Source organism: Passer montanus, unplaced genomic scaffold (genome assembly GCF_014805655.1).
Source record: "Passer montanus isolate IOZ18808 unplaced genomic scaffold, ASM1480565v1 scaffold3, whole genome shotgun sequence".
Taxonomy (NCBI): Eukaryota; Metazoa; Chordata; class Aves; order Passeriformes; family Passeridae; genus Passer; species Passer montanus.
Window position 1 is genome coordinate 5,042,422 of NW_024367707.1, and position 24,220 is coordinate 5,066,641.

Here is a 24,220-nt window from a genome sequence, read left to right on the forward strand (position 1 = left end):
TGACATATGGGGTAATATAGAAGTGCACAACACATGATCCTAACACATCTGTTTCATAAACACAGAATAACTAGATAAGGACAGAAACCCCAGATAGCTCAAATGACACTTATCATTTACTGCAATTATTAAACACACACTGATTAAAAGGCAAACCATTTCAAAGAGTATAAATATTTGTTCTAAATGTTTATACTCAGAAAAACACTCAGGTGCATGACACTTCTAGCCTTGCAGAACCCAGGAAAGATTCAGTCATCATCATTATCTCCTGTCTTGAAAAATGCCCTTCTTTTTCTACTGAACACGTCAAAAAGCGAAGCCTGGGCCATGCTTTGCAGCACTAATAGAGCAATTACATAAACTATTCTTCTTTCTCTTATTCAATCAACAAGTTCTGAAAGACCAAGTGCTCATTACTTTTTTTTTTTTTGATTTTTGGTGGGGTTTTCTTACTGTCTCATGTAATTTAGCCTGCCAAATGCTCTTATTTCTCCATAATTTGAACTACCAGTTCCATCAGTTCCATATCCAGTTACATGCATTTCCAAAAGTCTTGAACAGCTAATCAGCAGTTCAAAATAATTATTTGAAAAAGGAAATAAGTATTGTTATGAACACACTACCTTTTAAAAACATTTTACATTGTAACAGATCTTTTTATCCAGTCTGCCTTTAACTGGGGATTTACAACTTTATGAATGTGCCTCCCAACCCAAGCCACACTCTGACTCTATGAACCAGGGTATGTATTTCATACTTGCCCAAACCCCCAAGCAGTCCAAAGGGGAAAAAAAAAAAAAAACAAAACCAAAAACCAAGAAAATAAAAGAAAATTAAAAAAAACCACCACCAAAAAAATCCACAATTAAAAAGTATCTAGGATCCATGACTGATCTTGAGGCTGGTGGGAAGAAGGATGTTCACCCTTTGCATACAGACAAAAGCCCTTTGGCACGCCATGGGGTTTACTGCAGTCCCGTGTAAAAGATCTGCTAACACATTTTCAATGTGATCTATATGAGCGATCAGAAACTCTTTATCTCCTCAGCTTTATTGATCTGGTGACGGACTTCAGGATTTCCTGCACTGCAGTTAAATTAGCTCAGACTGAGGACAGGGAGGCATATGATATATAAGCAGAACTTTAACTTGCAATGGGCAATAGTGAAAATGGTAAGTAATTCTTCTGCTATGAGATTCAGAATGCTAACAGTAAATTCCACCCTCAGTACACATAAATCTCCATTCTGAAATGAAGCCTTCTTTATTTAAAATCATAATGATTTTAAGTCTAATATTCACTGTTACTGACAAAATAGTTTTAAGATCTGACTATTGATAAGTGCAAAGAAAAGTATTTCTGTGTGAGAAATGGCAGCAAGATGAAATTAAGATAAAAGGCATAATTCTTAAGAGGAATCAAATCATTCATGGGTAAAGTAGGTCTATTTTTTACATTCATTTGCATATAAATGTTTTGTGTTAGTGGTAAATGATAAGTAATTTCATGCTGTTAGTGCACACCAATGTTTTCTCTGCCAAATAATAATGCCATTTCATCTGCTGCAATCTTCTAGCTTTACAGATTCAAATATAGTGTGCAATAAATTCCTGTACAGCCATACAGGATTTAACTAACTGGCATGATACTCATACTGAGACTAGTATGCTCTATAAAGCAAAATCTGTTTTATTTTTTAACCAAACCCTATTCTACACACATGAAGAGTCCCTGAAGAATTATTTTGTAAATTCACAGGGACTTCATAAAGTTCTTTGTTAATGAAAAACTTCAAAGCATCCAAAAATTATTTTTGAAGCTTTTCAAATATTCTTATAACACATCAACCTTAGGATCCTGTTTAAAAACATTTGCAAAATCAAATTAAACTAATTTAATCTTCATGCAAACACAATGAACATGATATTTAGGAGAAGAAAAAAAAAATCTCCATCTCTCATGTCATTTATCAAGGCATTGTGGTAAAGTAGATAATTTTCTTAAAGATGGAAGAAGTCATGTTTGGCTGTGCAGCCTTCAGTCTTTTTGTTCTCCAGGTAGCGTGCAATGTTTTTTGAGAAAAAAATGGTCATACCCAGCTTCGTAAATGAAACTCCATCTCCTGACAAACAGATGATGGAAAAAGAATTATGTAATTTCTTTGCTTTCTTCTGGCCAGTTACGTATGGCAGGCGCTACAAGATCCCCTGATGCATTTCAAACATGATAACTGGTATAGTGACCTGATGGCACTATCTAAGGAATTTGTTCCTTATTATGCATTTCTCTTCTCATAAGCATCATCTCCTTTTCTTCTCAGTTTATTTTCTACTGGCATTGTTCATTCACATTCAGTTTTTAAAGCAACCATCAAAGAAAGAAGGCTCATCACATTTTGTAACAATGAAGTCTGCTACACTGTTGTTTGTTTAATGATTAAATGAAAAGCAGTGTTAGGCTAGCTTCACCCTCACACACATACTGAAAAGGATCATGTTGAGGCTAAGATCTTAATGGTAGTTGTTAGAACTAATGAACAACTGTATATTTTATTACCTGTGAATAGTGGAGACACAGCACTCAACCCAACAGTTTTTCCTGTATCTCTAGAGCCGGACATGAGGAACTCTTCAATCTATCATTTTCCACCAGTTTTGAGACATCAATTATTTTGCCTGATTTTGTTAGTATGAATAAAAATGTCCATCAAGTAAAAATCTACCTGCTGACACCACCAGTGTTATTGCATGTCCCAATTTAAACAGAAAGACAAGAACAGGAGATTTGTCTTGATGGAAATTAAGTAATGCTGCCAGCATATATCCATCATGGCAGCTTCTCAAGGTTTCTCACCTTGAAAAACATGTGACAAACTCTTCGCAGCAACAAAATATCATCACATACATCACTACTTATTTCTTCTAAGTACAGAGAACAATTCCTTTATCCTGCCCTCTCTGACATATGGATTTGTAAAACACAAAGCTGCACCAAGGCATGATAATCCATTGAACCTGCTCCCACCTTCACAGTCTGAAGGAGAGAGGGAAAAGATTAACTGCATTTGTTAGATTGCCTGCCCTCTCCCAGGGCACGTTCAGCTCCAGCAAAGCTGTGCAGGATGCACAGCCCCACCATTACCAGCAAGCATGACCTATAACCGCAGTAGCAGCTGGGCAAAAACTTTATTTCTCGTTCCTGAAGCACCACAGGAAAAGAAAGCCTGTGAATATCACCCCCTGAATGCTTGCTCTGCTGTCAAGAGCACAGTATGGCAGGCTGGCAGCCAAGAGAGACTCTACTGAAGATGGGTAGCACAGGACACCATTTGTCCTCTGATAGCTCACAAACACTGGAGGATCCATTTGTTGCAAGTGCTGATGACAGGAGGCGAATAATGTGAGAGACCACAGCCAGCCACCCACCCACCTTCTGTCAAAAACCCATAAAGAACATCCTTTAAATAGTGTTATCAATCATAACTGGCTCCCAGCTCTTTCTGTGGCAGTTTGTGTGGTTAGCACAGCCCAACAGCCCCCACTGGCATGTCCCCTGCACTCTGCATACCAGCCAGATATTCTTGTTCAGGCTCTCCACCTTCCCCTGGTAAGAAAACACAGCCCTGTGAATTACAGGCATGCAACACAAGCAGCTGGTTTGCTGTCTGCCATATCCACAGCTGCCAGGGAACTGCAAGCAGAAGTCTACCCCCAAAAAATATTGGGAAGGGGTGGCAGGAATAAAGCACAACAGCAATCAACAATGCATAAGCTTTCCTAAGTGACAGCAACTGTGCCCTGGAAAACCTTCCCCTGCAGAGTGGGAACAGATATGAACAGTGGGTGGGGTTCTGTCCCCTAGCTGTCCTCAATGCCAAAAACTGTTTAGGTGGTCACTCACTAACCCAGAGAGAAAGGGGGGAGAAGCAGAAGAAAACATCCTTTAAATTTTTAGTAATTACTTTTAAATCAATCTGGGGTTAAACTTGCAAGGCATAACTTTACTATTCGTAGCCCATTATACCATCCATCATCTCCAGCACCCAAAGAGATGTTAACTCATTTGGATCATGTATTTGTATCTCATGCTAAGTTCTAACATGAAATCTCTGTCAAACTCCTGTGAAATAAACAAAAAAAAATAATCAGATCATTAAAAAAAAACCCAGAAAACAAAACAGAACAAAAAGAAACCTAACCAAAACCTTGCATAGCAACTCTCTGAATTAGCAGTTATCCTATATTGGAGAGTCATAGACTTAATGCTCTTCTAAACAATACAGCTAATATTAAAGTCAAATCAGAAGATTGACAAGCCCTTCCCAGGATAGACACTCACAGATGCAATAAAAAAAGAAAAGCCTGTAAGTATAGGACCAATCTAGCCAAATGGATTGCCTCTGGATTAAATTTTCTAAGAGGTTTATCTGATTGGTAAACAATAAATTCAAATTAAGTCCACTAAAATCAATATAACAATAGCATTTTGTATCCCCGAGGAGCCATTGGGAGCCAATTGTGAGACTGCAAAAACCTCATCTTAAATTAGAAGCTGTGATCTGAACTCATGCCACTGTGTTTTAGCAATTTTCTCTAAGACAAACTCAGAAAAGCAGACAATACTGTATGTGCAACAAGAACCAGGAACAGAGAGTATTGCTGCATGCATTTAAGATGCAGTGTTAATCTTTGCTAGAAATTCCTTATTTTATATTCAACTTAGTTCCATATACTTTGCCTAAGATAAAGGAGCTACAAAAAAAAGTTGTGTTTATTTGTCTGAAGATTATATCTCTAATTACAAACCACAGAAAAAAGAAATTTCATCTAATAAACAAGGGGGTTTTTTTCCCTAACAGTAATTTATTTTTCAAAGAACCATAATCTGTTTCTCTGTGTGACTGGGAAAAACCGTCATTGGTGTTCCTCCTAACTTAGGCTTTATCTGTCTCAGCTAACTGAAGTATTTACTTTCTTATTTTCTTTTGCACTGTCTGATAAGAAAAGTACTTTGTGAATAACTCTTTATGTCCCCTTCTATATCAGTAACATTTTTTTAAGATTGCAACTTCCTTATTTAAAAAACAAATTGTTAACTTATTGCACTGACTCACACTGCGATGTTACTAGAAACTGTATTCTACTGAAGATAACCTGTGTTTAAAATCAAATGTTTTCCTGTATGAAAAAGCTCTCTCCTTTTTTTTTAACTTTTTTGGGTATGTTTAATTTTTTTTTACTCTCTCCTTTTCATTACACTTCACAATACCCCAAAAATGCAACAACAGGGTATTCAGAAAAGCTGCTATATATGGAGAACCACCAAGCCCTTCAGAAGAGCTTTTCAGCCTACTGTCTTTGATTGCCTCTCCCAGGATTCAGCTTTCTTAAAAGCTCCTTCTGAGATTTGAAGAATAGTATGTACAAAAAACCCACAAAACACCACCTTAGGCAGTGAAGTACATCTTAACAGAGCTATTCACAATCCTTTCTACAGTGGAGAATGCTGTGTGCCCAATCTATCACTAATCTTTACAGACACACACTAAGAGTTCATAAGGAGGGTGAAGTCAGCACCACACCCCTCACTGAGCAGATAATCCTAGTTATGCACGACATGACCTGACTGAAAAGACCATTACCAAAATCCTTCTGTATGCTCCAGCAAAAATTTATATATTATTTATACACAAGATAATTTTTCAGTATTTAATCCTTTCTACTGTGAAATACAAGCAGCTCTGTTTCATCAGGCTCAAAAAATAATTTAAAACATAATTTGCATGAAAGGACCAGTGAAGAACCACATGGTTAATATCAGAACATTTTGATTGTAAAGGGCAACCAACACTCAATTCCTCCATTCACATATATAGCTATTTTACATTCCAAACCAAACAGTGTCTACTTTCTTTGTGATATCAGATAAACTTTTATTCTATAAAGACAGATATGCAAACCCTAAATCTCTGATATGAGTTTATTTAACAAACATCACTCTATCAATAGATTTTTCCCTTTATCTTGCCCCTGGTTTAAAATGCTAAACTGTTCACACATTACAAATCAGGAGTTCCTTGAGCTGCTTAGATAAGTCTTTAGGACTAACAATTTGAGTACAGGAAGTGTGAATATACAAACACTGTTCATCCCTCCCCATTTGCCCCAAGAAGTTTACCAGTGCACAGAGCAAGTCTACTGCTTCCAAGATAAGCTCCTGATGGCCAATTCGTGTGACTCCAAGATCTTCCAGTTCCTGATGAGTAATTCGTAATAGCTGGTCACCACTAATCTTCTCTCTCTCAAAATTCTTTATATATTGCTGCAGACAATCATCAAGACCTGCAACAAAAGGACAGATGGAGGGAATACAAAAGTTAGCAACATTTTGTACCCTAGTAGGAAATAAAACTGGCCAAAAATTAAGCCAGAAGAGGATTCTTGCCCTATATTTAAGGGAAGTATTTTAACATTAAATAATCTTTATGTTACCCAGAAACTTCAAGATTTGAAGAGCTACAGCAGCCATGGCTTTTCTACCTGTGGACAATACCAACTGCTCCTGAACCCTGAGCAAAGCCCTGAATTCTTGTAGTTGACTGTGCAATGAATGTCAATTTGGCAGCCCCTAATAAGAGGTATGTTAGGGATGCCTCCATCACATCTGGAAGGGGAGAGGAGAAAAGGGAACCATGGAACACACAGTCAAACACAAAGTGGCAGTGCCACTTCAAAGCATCTGTCCCACTCCAAGGTCACTCACATATTGCTGAGTCACCTGAAAGTTCACAGATCATGCCAGCCTCTAAAACAAGCTGCAAAGAGCTCTAGAGAACAAGAAAGGCAGTAGCACTGCAATGCAAAATGCAAAAACTGGGCCCAACTGCAGCAGAAGATCCAGCTCAATGTGCCACAAAGAGACCTACAAGAAGTGACAGTACACAAATAAGCATGAAAAGCCACTCAAATCAAGACCTGGCTGTTCTTCTCAGAACACAGTAAATGAGGGTGCAGAAACAGACCCATTGTGCCATGCAACACATTTGCTCAGGACATGGCTGAATGCAGTATTGTACAGGTCCTGCTTTGGGGAGCATCCATACTCTACTTTTTCAGTTTGATTATGAGTCAGTGACATGCAGCTGGCCACAGACATTCATCTGGAGCAAAGAGCACTGCAGATTGTGAGAGAATCCACCACCCACCTCTTGCCCATCAATCTTTGCCCAAGAGAGCCAGGCACTACAGGGAAGCTCTGTATGTATATGTACTCATCTACCAAGGGGATAAGTAACACTCTTGGGTATTTGGTGGTCCATTTAATATTTCTGTCTGAATACCTTCCAACGGGTCAACATGACTGCTACCAAGCAACAGGACTTGACAAAGCTCTGAACGCATTAATTTTCTTGATTCTTGAGATACAACCTTTCTGAAAAATGTCTTCAAACAATCCCTAATAGTGAAAAGACATCTGCTCATTAGACTGGAAGAAACCAAGAACATTCTTACTAATCAAAATGTCTGAAAAATCAGAAGATACGTAGAAGATGAAAGATTGATCTGACTGCTGAGCCCCAGTTCTATTGTAAGAACCCCAGTATACAACATAAAGCTTCTCTGGAAATGGTTTTGTTGCATTTTTGGTTCTCATTCATGCCTTTCAGGGTGTAGCCACACCTCAAAATACACTCACATGAGGAACATGTTGGTGCTGCAGGCAGGGATGCCCCAGTAGCAGGGCAGCCGGCTGTTCCTGGCTCAGCCCTTGGGCAGGAGTCACCCATACCCTACTACACCAACACAATATTCACAGGGCTTTAATCTCTAGAATTCACACTCTGAAACTAAATCACACGCAAACACGCTGTAAAAGAAGTGCTCCAGGGTTGCCATCTTATTGCAAAGGTTTCGTACCTTCTCAGTGATATCTCATGGGCAGCTCCTCACAGCACTGACTCCATCTTCTTCTTCTCAGCACAGCCAACAAACTCCATCTAACTTTCTTGACCAGCCAACCTACTCTTTTACAAGATCACCCTAATTGGATCTAGCTGTGGCCTATTAAGGGCAGGCCTGTTCCTAATTCTTGATAATTAGCACAGCTGTAACTCCTTAGGGGTGAGATTACCTTCACCACTATCTCTATTTTGCTACATTCCACCCATCCACACTCCAGTCTCAAGATACAGGAGAAAGTCCCCAGTTCTAGCAGACTTCAACCATGTCCTTCCAGAGCTTGCTGCCTGATTTTCTGCCTCCAAAATATAGCCTCTTAAAGGTCGAGGTTAATCAAGCACTTGAAGCTATTGCCTTCATTTCACTGCCCTTTAAAATCAAAAAGTTGTTCAACCCATTCTTTAGGAAAGAAATCTTAAAAAGGCAGGAGAGGCCCCCTCCATAGGCAGCTGCTTAGATCAGCTCAGCTGGTTAGAGCATGGTGCTAACATACACCAAACCTGGGCAGGGCGTTGATCCTTGTACAGACCATTCTCTTAAGAGCTGAACTCAATGATCCTTGTGGGCCCCTTCCAACCCAGAATATTCTGTGATTCTGTGACAGGGTGAAAATTGAGCTGTCAGGAAAGAAGACCAGCCTGGCTGAACAGAGAGCTTTGACTGGAACTCAGGAAAAAAAGAGTTTATGACTTTTGCAGAAGGGGCAGGAAACTCAGGAGGATTACAGGGATATCTTGAGGTCATACAGGGAGAAAATCAGAAAGACCAAAGCCCAACTAGAAATTAATTGGGCCAGTTCCATGAAAGAAAAAATAAGTGTTTCTATAAATACATTAACAACCAAAGGAGAGCCACAGAGAATCTTCCACCTTTATTAGATGTTGGGAGAAACACAGCAGGGAAGAATGAAGAAAAGACTAAGGTATTTCATGTCTTCTTTGCCTCAGCCTTGAGTAACAATACCAGTTGTTCTCCAGGGACCCAGAAGACAGGAATGGGGAACAGAATGAAGCCTCCATAATCCAAGAGGAAATGGTCAGTGACCTATTACATTACTTAAACACTAGAAAGTCTGTGGGGTTGGATGGGATCCACCCAAGGGTACTGAGGGAGCTGGTGCAAGTGCTCACTGAGCTACATTTCATGAAATACCAGCAGTCCTGATTAACTGGAGAGGTTCCAGTTGACTGCAGGTCAGCAAACATGACATCCAGCTCCAAGAAGTGCTGGAAGGAGAATCTGGGCAACCACAAACCTTTCAGTCTGCTCATGCCAGGAAAGGTCATGGAGCAGCTCCTCCTGAGTGCAATTACATGGCACATACAGGACAACTGGGAGATCAGCCCCAATCAGCATGGATTTAGAAAAGGCAGGTTCCGTTTGACCAATCTGAGCTACTTCTTTGACAGGACGACCCCCTTAGCAAATGAGGAAAAAGCTGTGATATTTTCTACACAGACTTCAGAAGAGTCTTTGACATCATTTCTCACAGCATTTTCCTGGAAAAACTGGCAATTCATGGCTTGGATGGGTGTACTCTTGGCTGGGTATAAAACTGGCTGGATGAGTGGGCTCCAGGAGTGGTGGAGAATGGAGTTAATCCAGTTGGTGGCTGGTCACAAGTGATGCTCCTTAGGGTTCTCTGTGAGGCCAGTCCTTTTTAAAATACTGATGATCTGGATGAGGGACTCAGTGTACTTCTGCTTTTCCTGAACTTAAGACCCACATTGGTTACACAGACTGCTGAATGAGAACAACATTAAATAACCAACGTCATCAGGTATCAAAAAATGAATTACCAGTTAAGGCACTAGCAACACAAATCCAGAATAAGACATGACAGATGCACTTAATAAACAGTTACTGACAGATAATTCTACGTAAAGGCATTACTCTTCCTCCTCCTGCTACCTAAGTATTTTTGTCATTCAGATGTAATCTAGATGGATGCATATGTAGTTCCCACAGGGTGAGAAAAAAGTTTAAGAGAACAAAAATATTACTGACAATTGTTTGACTCACCAGTTTCGTAAAAATTACAGCCAGGAAACAACAAAATAGTTTAACCATATACTGGATGACGTTTTCAGAATAGCTTGCCACAAATACATCTTATTCCCTAAACATCATTTTAAAGTAACTTGTTTCTGTCATTTTATTTCTAAATTAAAGACCAACTCTTCTTTTTGTAAACAAAACTGTGCACAGATGATGATGATGACAATAATGATGATGATAACAATAATACAAAAAGGCCAGCATTCCTCTCCCACACCTTTTGCCCCCAAAGCCACAACACATCCAGACAGCCACCGCTGCCTTAAAGTCTAAAGGAGGGGAGCTGCAGGGAATGAGCATTCCCAGCTGATGATACCATTAACTTGGGACAGGACAAGATGTACCAAAAAACATCAGGTGCCTGGAGATGAAGCTAAATGAAAATAACAACTAAAGAGTACTGTCTTCTCCTAATTTCCTGCAAGTCCAAAATCCACCCAACCTCAATGCAGTTAGCAATTTTTCTAGCTGCCAAGGGCGGCTCTGCTTCTTCCCCTGTCATATGAGGGGATGTCACCCAACCCCCATACCACAGCAATTCCAGCAAATAACTCAGTTTGAAGCACTACTCCCTGTTCATGGCCATGGGTGAGATGAAGACTGCAGCATATCCAGCACTCCTGGATATTTCAAGAGTTGTGTACACAGATGGACCATTCTGGGCACTGACAGAAAAGGAACAACTCTTTACAATTAATCCCAAGCAAGCTCTACCTCACTTGTGGAATTAAATACACAAAAACCCGCAAGAAAGTAAAAAATGCTCCTCCAAAATAAACTGTAGAGAAGACTCAATGCTTTAAACACAAAAAAAAAACTTCTCTAGAAAAGTTTCTCTTGCAAGTAGAACATACTGGAGCTGGTTTTTTTCCCCAACTCTTGTCATTGAGTTCTAACTTGCATGGGTCTATTCAAAGTTCACCAAACCATTAACAATTTTTAACAGTCCACAGATGCAAATCAGATTTCTATGTAATTAATTCCTTTTATTACAACAGCATCATAGAAACTGATCAAGAAAGGTTTAATTTTATTTTCTTATTCATATGATTTTCTGAAATAAGACTGCAAGATCCAGCATGACCCTCCAGAGAAATCCTCCATGGTCACAGTCTCCTAATAACTCCACGATCATTCTGAGAAATTGTCTTATTTTAATGTGTGTAACAGGTCATCTTTTGAAACAAGCTAACCAACAAAATGCCCTGTAATTCAGGGCCACAACATGTTATGCACATCTGTGGTAACTGAAACTCAAATAAGCCTCTCCATGAAATATATTTGAGGTTCTGATCTCAGTCTGCTCCTCCTCTGCAAGTAGTTCAGTCTTTTCTCCCCCCTCTAAGTGACTAGAAAATATTAAAATAGGCTCTTTCTATTGCTAGATCTGAATAAAATCAGCTGCTCAAATACATTTCTAAAAACAGAGGCAACTAGGTAGAATATTCTTCCCCAAATTGGCAATAAAATAAGCTTTCTTTAAGGTTGGGAAACTACAGTGGAAATAACAGACCTTCTGTCCTTATCAGCCACCTTTTCAGTTTGGGTTAAGGAAAAGATGATGAACATTACAGGTTTAATTACCATACCTGAAACTCTGACAAGGGAGTATATTTTTCTACTCCCCTGGTATATCAGAGTGAGGACACAAACTGAAAACTTCCCTGAGCAAGTCCTTGTTCTGTAAACACAGCACTTACTGAAAAGCAGTAACATACAAACAATACATGGAATAATTTTGCATGGGAAGGAAAGGCACACAGCTCTACTGGGAAAAACCCAAACAAACAAACCAGAAACAAAATGAAATGTCTAGGGCTTTTCTTGTTTCTTTAAATATAAGGCAAACAAATTTATCTTTCAATCTGAACAGAAGGAGTTCCTGAACTCCATCACCTTTTATACCTTAACAAACACAAATTCAAGCAACGGACTGCAGCACAAAATTTACCAAGCCATTAAAAACAAAAGTAAGCTAGAATTTACTATGATTTGGATGTGCATATATGTAGTACTATCCCAATGCTTTTTCATTTCATTGCAAACTACTATTTGCAATGCTTTCACCTAAACCAGAATGATGGAAGTGACCTCTCAAAAGTTACAGTTGTTTTATCCCTGCTCACTGTTAAATTTAAGCCAACTATTCCTAAGGACTGACAACCTTTGAGACTGCACATCAATCTACGTGTTTCAAACTTGAAAATTCAGCTGATTTCCTGGTAAGTTAAAAAATTTTACTATGACATATGCATTTGCACCTAGCCTTTACTAATCCAGGGCTGATAGGCTATTAGTCTATTCACTTTAATTGTACAGAAGTACAAGCTTCAGTTATGCCAAAAAGCAAGGCAACCAAGCAGAAAACTACTCCCTCTCTTCCCCTTCCACCAAGAGAGCTGTTCTGGGCACAGACACTGCTGGCAGGCCACAGCAGGCAATTATCCCCGCTCACATTTTCTCCCCAGAACAAAAAAATGAGAAGCAAAACCAGGAAAGGCCAGTTTTCCTCACAATCTGTACACGGGAGATGGGCATTTGGAAACTCTCCATGCCCCTCAGTCTTGATGTCACCACAGAAAGCAGGGGCAAGCCAAGGCAGCCACCTCCCACCTGAGAGGCAAAGACAATTCTCCTCTGCCCACAGAAGGGATGCTCACTGCTTCAGGGTCTTCAGCACCTCCCGGGCTTCATATGTGACAAACAGATGTCACAGTTATTAGTGCCAGAAGACAGTGCAAAGAACAGAACATTTTAAGTGCCGTGGATGGCAAATCCCTACTGTGAACATGATAGCTGCAAAAAAGTAATGCCCCATCCCAGAGGAGCACTGAGGAAGGATGTTCAATGAACCACCAGAAGCAGCTTTCAGTACAGACTGAAAAAACATTATGATACATTTGAAACTGGAAAAAAAAAATCCCAGCACATTAATTGCAGGCAGATTAAGGAATGGGTACTGGATTAATGAAAAAAAGAATTGCCAAATGCCTGGATTACTTGCAAAAGAGCTGGACAATCTTTTTGTGCACTGCTTACCTGTAATTTCAGGTGAAAGCCCTCTAACTGCAAAACATATCTGTCCTTCACTCTCTAGAATTATTCTGTCTCTCACTCCCTTCTCTCCCTCTCTATGTATGACACAGCAGAGTAAAAAACCATTCCAAAAGCATTAGAGAAACATTAAAAATTACCAAGAACATCCAAATAATTATTCCTTCAAGCATAATGTGTATTCATAGAATATAGTATAAGATTACATGTTTTCTATGTGCAGCTTAGTTTAAATATATTTTTTTACTGGAATTTTCAAATGTTCAGTCAAAACATTAGCTGAAAGTTACTGCTAACTAAAAACTATTTTAGATAATGAAAGAGAAATACAATTTAAAAACCCACTTTCTATCCACTGGGTATATACTACTACATCCAGAAAAGCATGTTAAGTTTGTAAAATGAAGAATGCAAAAGAGAGATGTGAACATCAAAAGCAGCAACATAATTCAAATTCAGCCTCTCTCAACTTGTTCTTCTTAAGGTCCTTGTCAGGAGAAGGACCTGTGGTTGGCCAAAGGAAAGCCAACAAGGAGAACAAGGAGATGGCACTACACTGGGCAAGAACTTGGGAGTCACAGACTGTATTTGTGACAGCAATGGATTGAAACAGTAGTCTGAGATGAAAGATGTATTGTCTCAAGTCACTATGAACTACACAATTAAAAATTAAATCCTGCTCAAGGAACCCAGCTCGGAAGGATCTGCTATTTCTGTGTGTACAGATACACTCTCTTTTTGGGATTGTCCTCTTATGAGACCTGGATATATTGGCATGTTGGCAATACATGGCTTTTTTTTTCATCAGAAAATTACAGAAATATCAAGACTGTGTGGATCACAACATGGCTCACTGAAAGCTCTACTTTTAAAATTGGTCAGTGTGAAGTTATTTGTAAAGTGTTCTCTTGAAGAAAGAAAACTAAAGGAGACAAGAGAAACCAAAAACATACCTGTAGAACTAATTATAAGCATGACTTAAAGATACACAAGACCAAACTGGGTGCTGTATCCAACAGGGTTTATTTTAATAAAATCAGTTTAGACTACTTCTAATCAGAGCTTATTATGGCAAGCTAGATTCATTAATTACAAGAATAATATCCACAGCATTCTATTTAGCTGTTCATAAATGTATTAATTTGTATTTCTCTGTGTACTTTTTGCTTCCATTATGCCTATCTGTATAGCAAAGCCAAATCTTTACACAACCACATACTAGTTTTGCCAAGTATTTCAAACCTTAAAATATGGATAACACTGCAACAACCAGTGTCGAGCTTTATTTCTATGAAATTCAAGGATTAGTATCCCTGATTATCAACATTGTTCTCAATGTAAGGGGTTATAATTATTTTTATATTTAGGACCTTCATTATTGGATTACAACAAACACATTGTTCAACTACAGCTGTAGCCTTTACACATGAGAATTGCTGAAGTGTGCTGAAAAGTTTGTGCAGCTGATAATGGCAGCAGAAATGTCTTTGACAGTGGAAAGGAGAGGAGCCAAACAACCCACAGCATCGTTAAATATCAGGAATCCCTCAAATGAAGCAGAATCAAAGGAAAACATTCACTTACTCCTGATAATCACAACACCCAACTGCAGGGGCCTAGGGCAGCCCCAGTGGGGCTGGGATGAGAAAGAAATATATACTTTTATAGCAAAATGTATAAAATGACAGCTTTTTAAGTTCAAGGTTAGAAGTTCAGCCCAATAGGAGAGGCATCTCAGAAATATCTGATCCAAAACCAGAAATTCCCCAAAAGGTTATCCAAGCATTAAGACTATAAGACTATAAAAGACTGAATGAAATACTCCCCTAAAATTTCTAAGAGGAAATTACATTATTTTTTCTTACTTAAGTTTATGCCCTTATGATTTTTGGAGCAGAACTGATGACAGGAATGTACAATCAAAGCTCTGCAAAAGCAAGAGGCAAAAGTGACATTGGCACTTTACATGTAATAATGTATTTTTATGATCCAGGCTTATGATTTTTAAGAATCCAGCCAGTCTAGTCTTATTCAGGGTCCCACAATGCCAGAGACTGAACAAAGTAACATGCAAGGAGACATGGCCCTGACCCAAGAAGCTCAATATAATTCTCTTTTCCCAAGAAATTCACGCTGGCTAGCTAATAAAGGCAAATCCCTCAACAGCTACTTTCATTTCTACTCTGTTTCACATGGCAGTTTTCATACTCTCACTATCATTCTTCCCATTTTTCACATGTACTCTAGTTTGCAGAGTACCTCAGGAAAGGGAAATCTCCTTGGGTCCAATCAATATTTAACTTCTTCCTCAAAGTACCGTGTTTCTGCTCCAATTATCATAAGTAAACTAGAATACACTGCAACTATCTTAGCATACAGGGATTTTTCAACCACCACTACAAAATTAGGGATTTTAATACCATTAACTAACACCTATTTGATTTGTGTTTCATTAAGTGTTAAAATTCCAAATGCTACCATTTTTCTTCTCTAAAATGATTCCTTGTACAACAGCTGTCTGCATCACTACCACTGTTGGGATTTGATGCTTCCTACAAATCTGCTATCACACATCCAACTATTAAGGACTAACTTTATTACTAATTGGAATTTCATACAATACAAAGCAATATAACAATGAGCACAAGAAAAGGTTTTTCTCAGCAGTGTCCTTCTGACTTTAGGACTGCTGGGGGCTAGAAAAAAGCAACTTTATAACATTAAAACATAGCTTAACCCCAAACATAGAATATTCTGGTACCAGCACACAAAGAGGCTAAACTACACAGGAAAAACACCTGACCATCTAATAACAGCATGTGGCTTTATTACTTCTCCAACACATCTCTCTAGCAAGCTCATCTCTCAGTGAGCACTGATGACATTAAAATGGGCTGAAGTGAGTACCACCAGGCTCAAGCACTCCACCACCACAGCAGTGCCAGAGCTGGAAAGGACCAAAGCAAACCAGCCCTCCATCTGTCCCAGCCCTGGTCTACAGCTGCACATCTCTCAGCACAACTGCACTGATGTGCAGCACCTGCCCTCAAACAATTTTGCACCAAGTAACGATGACAAACTATCAAATTCCCCAATATTACTGTAAGCATTGAAATGCAACCATCATATTCCCTAAGGATGGCAGGCTTTGTCTAAATAGGTGTGGTGCTGGCTTCTTCAACAGTTTAGAAGGGGCTAACTCTGAAACACACCCTCAGGACATAAGATGTGAAAGTCTTAACTTTCCACGGCTTTTCACTGTCTCCCAAGATTATTTGCAGCTGTGCTTCACACCATACAACTATAGAAAGTGCAAAGCCATCAAATGTGCAAGCATGCACCAGGCAGGACAGGAGGGAAAGTTTCTTCAAACTCTGAGTGAACTCCCTCCCATTCCTTTTTCCTTCTCACAACGCCCATGCATTTCCCAGGCTTGAAGCTCTTTAGAATGAGTTTGCACAGCTCAGCACAGTGTGAGACTTGGGATGGTTTTAGAGTTGTGGGCAGAAAAAGCTGTGCATCCCCCTGCACATGACAAAGAAACATCTGTAACTTAAAACAACTGGTCAAATACTTCGATATGTGTAGGAGTGTCTTGAAGAAGAAAGGGAAAACTGTAATTCTAATATTCATCACTTCATATACAATGTCTCAGTAACCATCCCACACCTCTGGAAAATATAAATGAATCATATATTAAAGAGAATAAACAACCATAATATGTTAGACAGTCAAAAGATGTTTCTGTAAGCCAAGCACACGCCTGACATTAGCCAAGTAAGTAAATAAGTACTGGTTGTTCTTTCAAATGCCTTCCCATGTTTGCATTTTTACAGTGTGTTCTGGAGCAGCCACCTGAAACACACTGTTGTTACACAAAGGGTAACTCTTTTTCCCCCCCTCACATGGGCTAATATATGCTATTATGCAAAATAGTCGGATAACCCCTCCACAGTCTTTATTAGAGTTTTTCCACCATGAAAACCAGCTTTGCTGCCAATAATTCATTATGCCAGAAGGCATCCTTTGGGCACAAGCTGGAACACTGTGTCCCTGAAGAAATAATACAACAGTTGTTAAAGCTTTCCTTTACCTCTGTACTTTACAGTCTCCCACCCACTGGAGAAATCTGCTAATGGTTCAAATAAGGCTTCAAGATTTACTTGGTCATGTCATCACAGAGGGTCTGTGGTTTTGATACAGCCCAGCAGAATGGTTAAAAGCAAACCAATTTATTTTGCAACGGGAGCAATTCCGTAGTTTTGCTACACTTACACTGAACCTCCCTCTAGAACAACAGGGGACAAGATGTAAGTTTGATTGGGAGTACTTATAGAATTACTTCATCCATGCTTCAAATTACTCTTCATTCCCTTATATTTGATTTTCCTCCTATGACCAGCAAAATCATCCAGCATTCATTGGCTCTATCTGCCTCCTCTCAGGAAGGATTTCTGAATTAAGAGGGAACCCTAATGACATCAACCATAATTGGACAGAATATGTTCAAATTGCTTGACAAACAGTCCTGCAAGTACAGCTTTATTACATTCTGATATGCAAAGATATGTTAAGAAGTAAAAATATTTTGGTTTTAAGCCTCTTGGCTAACACAGTCTGCTTCAAACTATATCCAAAGCAGAGAGCTTTACATAAGAGAATAGGCAAGGATAACTTTACATGTGTGCTCTTCCCCACTCTTCCTCTCACTCATTAGAAGCGAAGAATACATTCCATATGTAAAATCTACAACATGGACTGCAAGCTTGTAAAGTGGAAATGGAAACCACACAACTGGATCATGGCAAAATATGTCTGTTGGGTTTTGTTTTTCTTTAGCAATATACTTTCCAAAATAATGTTATCAGTTTTGCTGAGGTTGTAAGTACATAAAAATAAAGATATGTAGAAGTGACAAGCTAAACTACACTTTAGTTAGTTTCTCCTTTTACATAATCACTTGCTTGTACCATTTATCCATATGAGCAAAAAGCTGTAACTAGGAATTAGACCCTTCAAAGACTGAATTAATCTACAGCGACATATTAGTCTCTTTCAAGTCTTGTCAATGTTACATTCCCAGGAAAATGAAATGAACATTCACATGGAAAGCAACATGTGCACACACAAAAATAATAACAATTTATTTTTAACTATTAACTGCATAGCACTAAATTAATGGTATGAATCCCTAAACTTCCTTCCCAAAGACAGGATTAGGTAATTAATTAAATAACAGTATTACACACTAAACACATTTGTATAAAACGCTGTCATTTAGTGTTACTAACACTTTATAGTGCACATATATACACTCACATTTACTTCACCCATCCAGAGGCCTAATGCTGGGAAATCCTATGAATAACCTGAAATTCCTGCACTCTCCGCTCTCGCAGGCAACACTGACAACTGTCTGTGGGGAGGTGGAAGATGCACACCACACTCACCCTCCCAAGCGATTCACATAGAAAGAGGCCAGGAACGTCACAGAAAACATCCTGCCACTGAGAGTTCTGCTTGTACAGAGCCCTCCAGAAGGCAGCACAAGGTGCAGTGATGTTCTCCTGCACTTCCCTTAGCTGTCCTGACAAAGGCACGTGGAAGGCATGGGAACAACCAACGCTGAGGTTCAACTGCAGCTCTAGTTTATTGTTGCCATAGCTTATCAGATAAAAGGGGGGAAAAAAAAGAACAAAAACAAAACGGGTGAAATTTTACTATTGACATAATTTTGAGGTTGCCTTTCTCTTCTGTGATCTTCATCCTTTATTTTGCAGTAACCCTGACTGGTAGAACCAAATACTTGTATTACTTCAGTGTGGGATAAAGAGCACTGATTATGGATATTCCTGCCCATTTCCACAAGGCATCAGCAGGAGGTTTATGCTAAGTGCTGTTTAGCATTTCCTGTGCTAGCTGGATATAGCCAACTGTAGTATATTTCCTGGTCTTGCTCCATTATCTCCTACCCATTTAAGCATTATTTAAATTGAAAAGTGATAAGAGAACAGTATAAATATCCTACGTATTTTGTTAGCACTTCATCCATGCCTAATCAAAAGCCAGGAAAATAAAAAATTAAAGAAAGACAAAAACAAAAACAAAGTGAAAAAAACCACTGACTTTTCGCTCTGCTGAGTTTAATAGGACTTTTTATATATATTGATTTTTCTACTGTATAAGACAGTCCTTATTCCATATTTAACTTTTAAAACATACCTGAAACAGAAGGTTGGACAGATATAATTTCAAGTGCTTGTAAAACATGAATGAGTTAATAATTACTATTTTGATATTAGTTCTGGCTGACTTTGCATGCCTTCCTACTTGTTGCTAACAACTGAAAGAAATTGCTGTCCCTGTTACCTGCCACAAACTCCTCTGGGCTCACTGAAAAATAACATTCTGAGTGAGACTTAGAGTGGTTTTTTGGGTTTGGTTGTTTTTTTGGTTATTTTTTTTTGAAGAGAGGACATCTTTATGTCCAAGTATGAAAAGACATAGTTTGTGTTTCTCTAAGGTATGAAGCACAAAATTTCACCACCATTTCTAAATCCCAATTATGTATCTATCAGCTTATTCTGATCTTGCTCAAATGCAGGATAGTGCTTGTGTTTTACTTCATCCCCCATTAAGAACAGTAATACCTTAAAACTTTCAGTTCTTTTAGAACATCTTTCCTAACTTGAACTATTTCAGAAATAACAGGATTTTTATTATTAAAGCATGAATGAAGTTAAGCTCTGGTAGAGAGGAAATGACAATTTTAATGCCCAAGATAAGGTGCAATTCTCCTCATGACAGGTTCTGCCCTGATGAAGTTCCCTTCAGAGTTGTTTCTCTGCATAACAGCCAGTTACAGAACTGTAATAAGTAGACAACTAGAAAATGGAAAGAAAATCTGACGCTTTATAAAAATAGTTTACTATCAAAATTTCAACAAGTTATTGGTAGAATTTTAAAAAGAGAAACATAGGACATGCAGATTTTCAGGACAGTACTTTTTAACAAGCAAATGAACCCCAAATGTTAGGGTGAAAACTGTGGGCAGAAGGACATTCTGGAGACTTTTGACTGGAGTGGTTTTGTAACACACTGTTCCATCCCCTCAGGCGGCCCTTCCTGCAGCCAATTAACAGGACTCATCCCTGAAGACCACTGCCTTCCAGCCAGTTGTCATGTTTTCAGCTGAAACTGCAGCATTTTCATCTGCAGTCCACTACCACAAATAAAAGCACTATGGTTTCTGCACAGCACTAAAAAATTAGTTGGCAACACCTGAGCACCAATGATGCAATCCTCAAAAAAAAAAAAAAAACAAACTGTAACACCCCTTTAACTATTTTGCCCCGATATTGTGCTCATAAGACTAATGTTGCCAACTTCTGGTTACCATCAGATAAGAAGATATTAACCACATGCAAAATTTCTGCAAGCCCCAATATTGTGCTCATAAGACTAATGTTGCCAACTTATGGTTACCATCAGATAAGAAGATATTAACCACATGCAAAATTTCTGCAAGAACCCTAAGCACCATCTTCAGCAGAGGGGTACAGAGATCCTCTTATCCTCTTCAGATTCCTGTTTGGAGGACCCATCTTACCACTGAGCTACAGCATGCATAAAGACTAGGTAAGTTCCTCCTACTTCAGCATCTCTCATTTATTCCTTTCCCAGCACCATCACCAGGAAAAATTCTCCTCAGTACATCTGTTACTCTCCCAGGTCAACCCACTCCCTCTCTTCTTTAGCTCCACCCTGTAATCTTTCCATGTAAACAGGAATGGAAAAAACATTTTATCCAAGTATCCGTTTTTCATCCTTCTCTCTCCCTGCACAGCTCCAAGGTCAGCATCTCCTGCAGCACACAGCTTTCCTAAGTGGCAGGAGCTGTATAGCAGACTGACAAGAGCCTCAAAGATTTAGCTGCTGCATGAGAGCTGCTGCTGACAGTAGCAAAGCACCTAAATGGGCATTACCAGCTTCACCTCACTGATGTCACTTGGAAAATCCATGACTAGCAATAGAGGCATCAAAGGCATCTTCCAAATTCCAAGCTGGCAATGTTGTAGTGCACTAGAACCAGAGAGAAAATTGTGTTTGTTCCACATAAAAATTCAAACTGTGAGCAGCCTGTGGGGATCCTCCCTCCTTGTCAGGAGAACTGCATCTCCTGCACCTCCACCATTTGCAGACAGAATTATGTAAGCCAGTCTTTGGCAGGCAGAGCAGTGCTTTGACCTCCAAGCATTCAACAGGAGATGCTGTTAATGAAATAATTTTAACCCACATGGTTGAGGTACGGAGTGATTTGCTAACATGTGTCTCACAAAGTCTGATCACCATTACTGCTGGGACCATCTTCTCTGATACAACTTGACACTTCAGTCATATGTTAAGCTCTGAAGCATCTGTTTCATAATAAACTGTTATATGCTTGCCAAGAACTGAAGCACTGTGTTTTTGGATGAGCACTACTAAGTTGCAAGCCCTAATTTAATACTCATCTGACATTGATGGTGACCCAACATTTAATGGAGCTTAATGCTCTTCTGATGCCACTGATTAAATTATTGCTCAGTAGTCCAGTTTCATAATCTACAATTTACAAGGAAGCAAGACAGATATACAGGCACTGTCTCCTCTCACATCAGTGAATCAGTTTACTGGCAGGGAAAGGTTCCCTAATTGAAGTTAAAGGTAAGTACACTACAGTGCATCCTTCGTCAGTCAGGACAGAATTTTGTTCAGATGCTTTAAGCCAATTATATTATTATGAAAAAGCAAAGCATGAAGTATTCCCAAGCACAAGGGGAAAATATGGATAAAATCCTTGACCCAGCATGTGCAATGACTTCATATCGTCCTGAGCACTGTCCAGGAAACTCATTCCTCTGGCCAACAGGCGCTCCTATTCATTTTCTCCCCTCTAGGTTGTTTAACAGTTTGGTCACCACTTAGGCACAGCTGTGCAAACAATCTTTCAGTGTTTGGCCTGATGCTATTGAATTCCATCCCAAAACGTCTCCCTTCTTTCTGTGCACAGGATGAGGAAGGCTAGTTTGGACACAGAGGATTAGAGGCTTTCACAGCCCAACTTAAATCATTAAATCCTAAAGTTTCTGAGTTTTGAAAGAACTTTACCAAGTAAATTAGCAAGCTTAAATGTATATGTAACACAGCTGGCAGCAATTGCACTTTCTAAATCCTCCCAAAGTCTGTTCCCATCTTGAGGGAAAAAAAAACCAAAAACCACTCTGTGAATCCCTAAACATTTAAAACAATTAAAAGCAATTAAACAAAACCAATGAGAAAGCAATGTTTTTAAAATGCCTTGGAGGAGAGCAACTAGAAGAAGTTTATGAGGGTACAGGCATAATAAACAAATGCTTTTTTAGCTTCCCAGAAAGTAAACCTTTCATCCCAGATAAAACAGAGGTCCTTGCCAGTACAAAAGCAGTTTCACAGGACTATTCATTATTACATTATTTTCACAGCTACTGGCAACCCCGAAACATACCACCCTCAATAAAGTAACTAAGGAACAACTACATGCAAATTGAATGGTAGATGCTAGCACAAATGCAGTATTAAAGCTGCAGAAATAACAAAGTCAAAATCAGAAAATCCCCAGAGCAAGCTTTTTAAGGTCTATGAGCCACAGCTACACTGCAGTTCTCAAATATGGGCCTCATTTCTGAGAGCATCCATGATTTTCACTTCCAGACAGTGAATACTCCTACTGAAACTAACACAGATCACACTAACATTTTATGTAAGTGTGAGTTTGCACATCTTCTTAGGTGATAAAGCTTTAGTTCTAGCACAAAGTTGTGGAGCTACTCATGTGCTAATAATTTAATTGATATTGCTGAAGGGATTTATATATCAGACTAAGTATGCACAGTCTCCCTCAGAAAACAATGCCATTACCTTAAAATACTGTAAAAATCTCAAAAGCACCAGCATTTGGAAATATTTTTTAAAAGCCCTCCAATTAAACATACTTTACTAGACAGCGTTAAATTACAGAATATATTCCAAAATTAACTCAGATACAGTTTTATACAACTATAAGGCCTATTGACTTGTTCCTTCATTTTAGCTTTGATACTGGCAAATAATTAAATGCTAACTTTTTATGAATGTGGTCTTTAAGAATTTTCTATGTTATAGAATGGAAAACCAGAATGTCTTAGAATAGTTGTTAGAATAGAATACATACAGAATGTACTAGGAAAAAAAATCTGCAAGTGTTTTGAACATTAACACCTGATAATCAAACTTCAATGATTTAATCTCATCTCTTCAGAAAATCTCAAATCCTACCATACTGTCTACAGGAACAAGCTCTCCAGCCTAAAGCTGCACTGAAATCTCAAGAATCAGGGTCCCAGATGTCTTCTTGTGAGGTGCTTGTAACATCTTATGGTTTCTGACACCTTCAGATGCTTTGCCGAGGATAAATGCATTTTTAGGATTCTACAAGCTGTGCAGCATATACAATCCTTCTTCCCTTTTGTAAAGTAATATGTTCTGTATTGTCAAGCCCACAAAAGTGTTTTTCTTTTTAGTATAATAACTGACATTTTCTTGTTTGCATCTTACCTTCCATTGTCACCATCCCCACTTCTTAGTAAGGTTGCACTTGAGCCAGACCTGCAAAGAGGTTGTTTTCCCTATCTCTCTATGAAGGAAGCTAAGCTCCAGAGAGAAGGAGATGACTTTCTTCTGTACACCCAGTCCTCATGACTCAGCATCCTCTAAATGCCAGCAGAAAAATATACCCCATTGGCATGCAGGAAGAACGTAACAAGGGGTTATTTTACATTGTCAGGTTTCACAGAGAACTTTACCATTCAGCATACATAGGAAAAAAATGTCTATTTTTCCTGAATCTCAGTTCTTCCCAAGACCTTTGACTGCAGCAGTCATCACCTGCAGTCCACTCACTCTTTCTCCATGACTGGCTGAGGCAAAGAGTAAAATGAATGTCTCAGCCTAGTCTCAACTGTTCAGTGCCAGCAGGAACACCCCCAAGTCACATCTCTCTCCTCCCCAAATTCACTGTACAAACCCACTGCTCTTCCTCTCCTGCCCATGCCTTGCAGTGTGGACACCTTGAGTCCCTCACTGCACC

At 39.0% G+C, this 24,220-nt stretch overlaps 1 protein-coding gene across 6 annotated transcripts in view; it reads right to left on the minus strand.

Annotated features, from left to right (window-relative positions):
- Nucleotides 1-24,220, minus strand: part of CNKSR2 (connector enhancer of kinase suppressor of Ras 2) — a 206,460-nt gene that overhangs the window by 163,870 nt on the left and 18,370 nt on the right. For all 6 annotated transcript variants that reach the window (XM_039714276.1, XM_039714277.1, XM_039714275.1 and 3 more), the window contains exon 2: nt 6,182-6,345. In XM_039714276.1, coding sequence (XP_039570210.1) covers nt 6,182-6,345 — 164 coding nt within the window. The remainder of the gene's footprint in view (nt 1-6,181; nt 6,346-24,220) is intronic.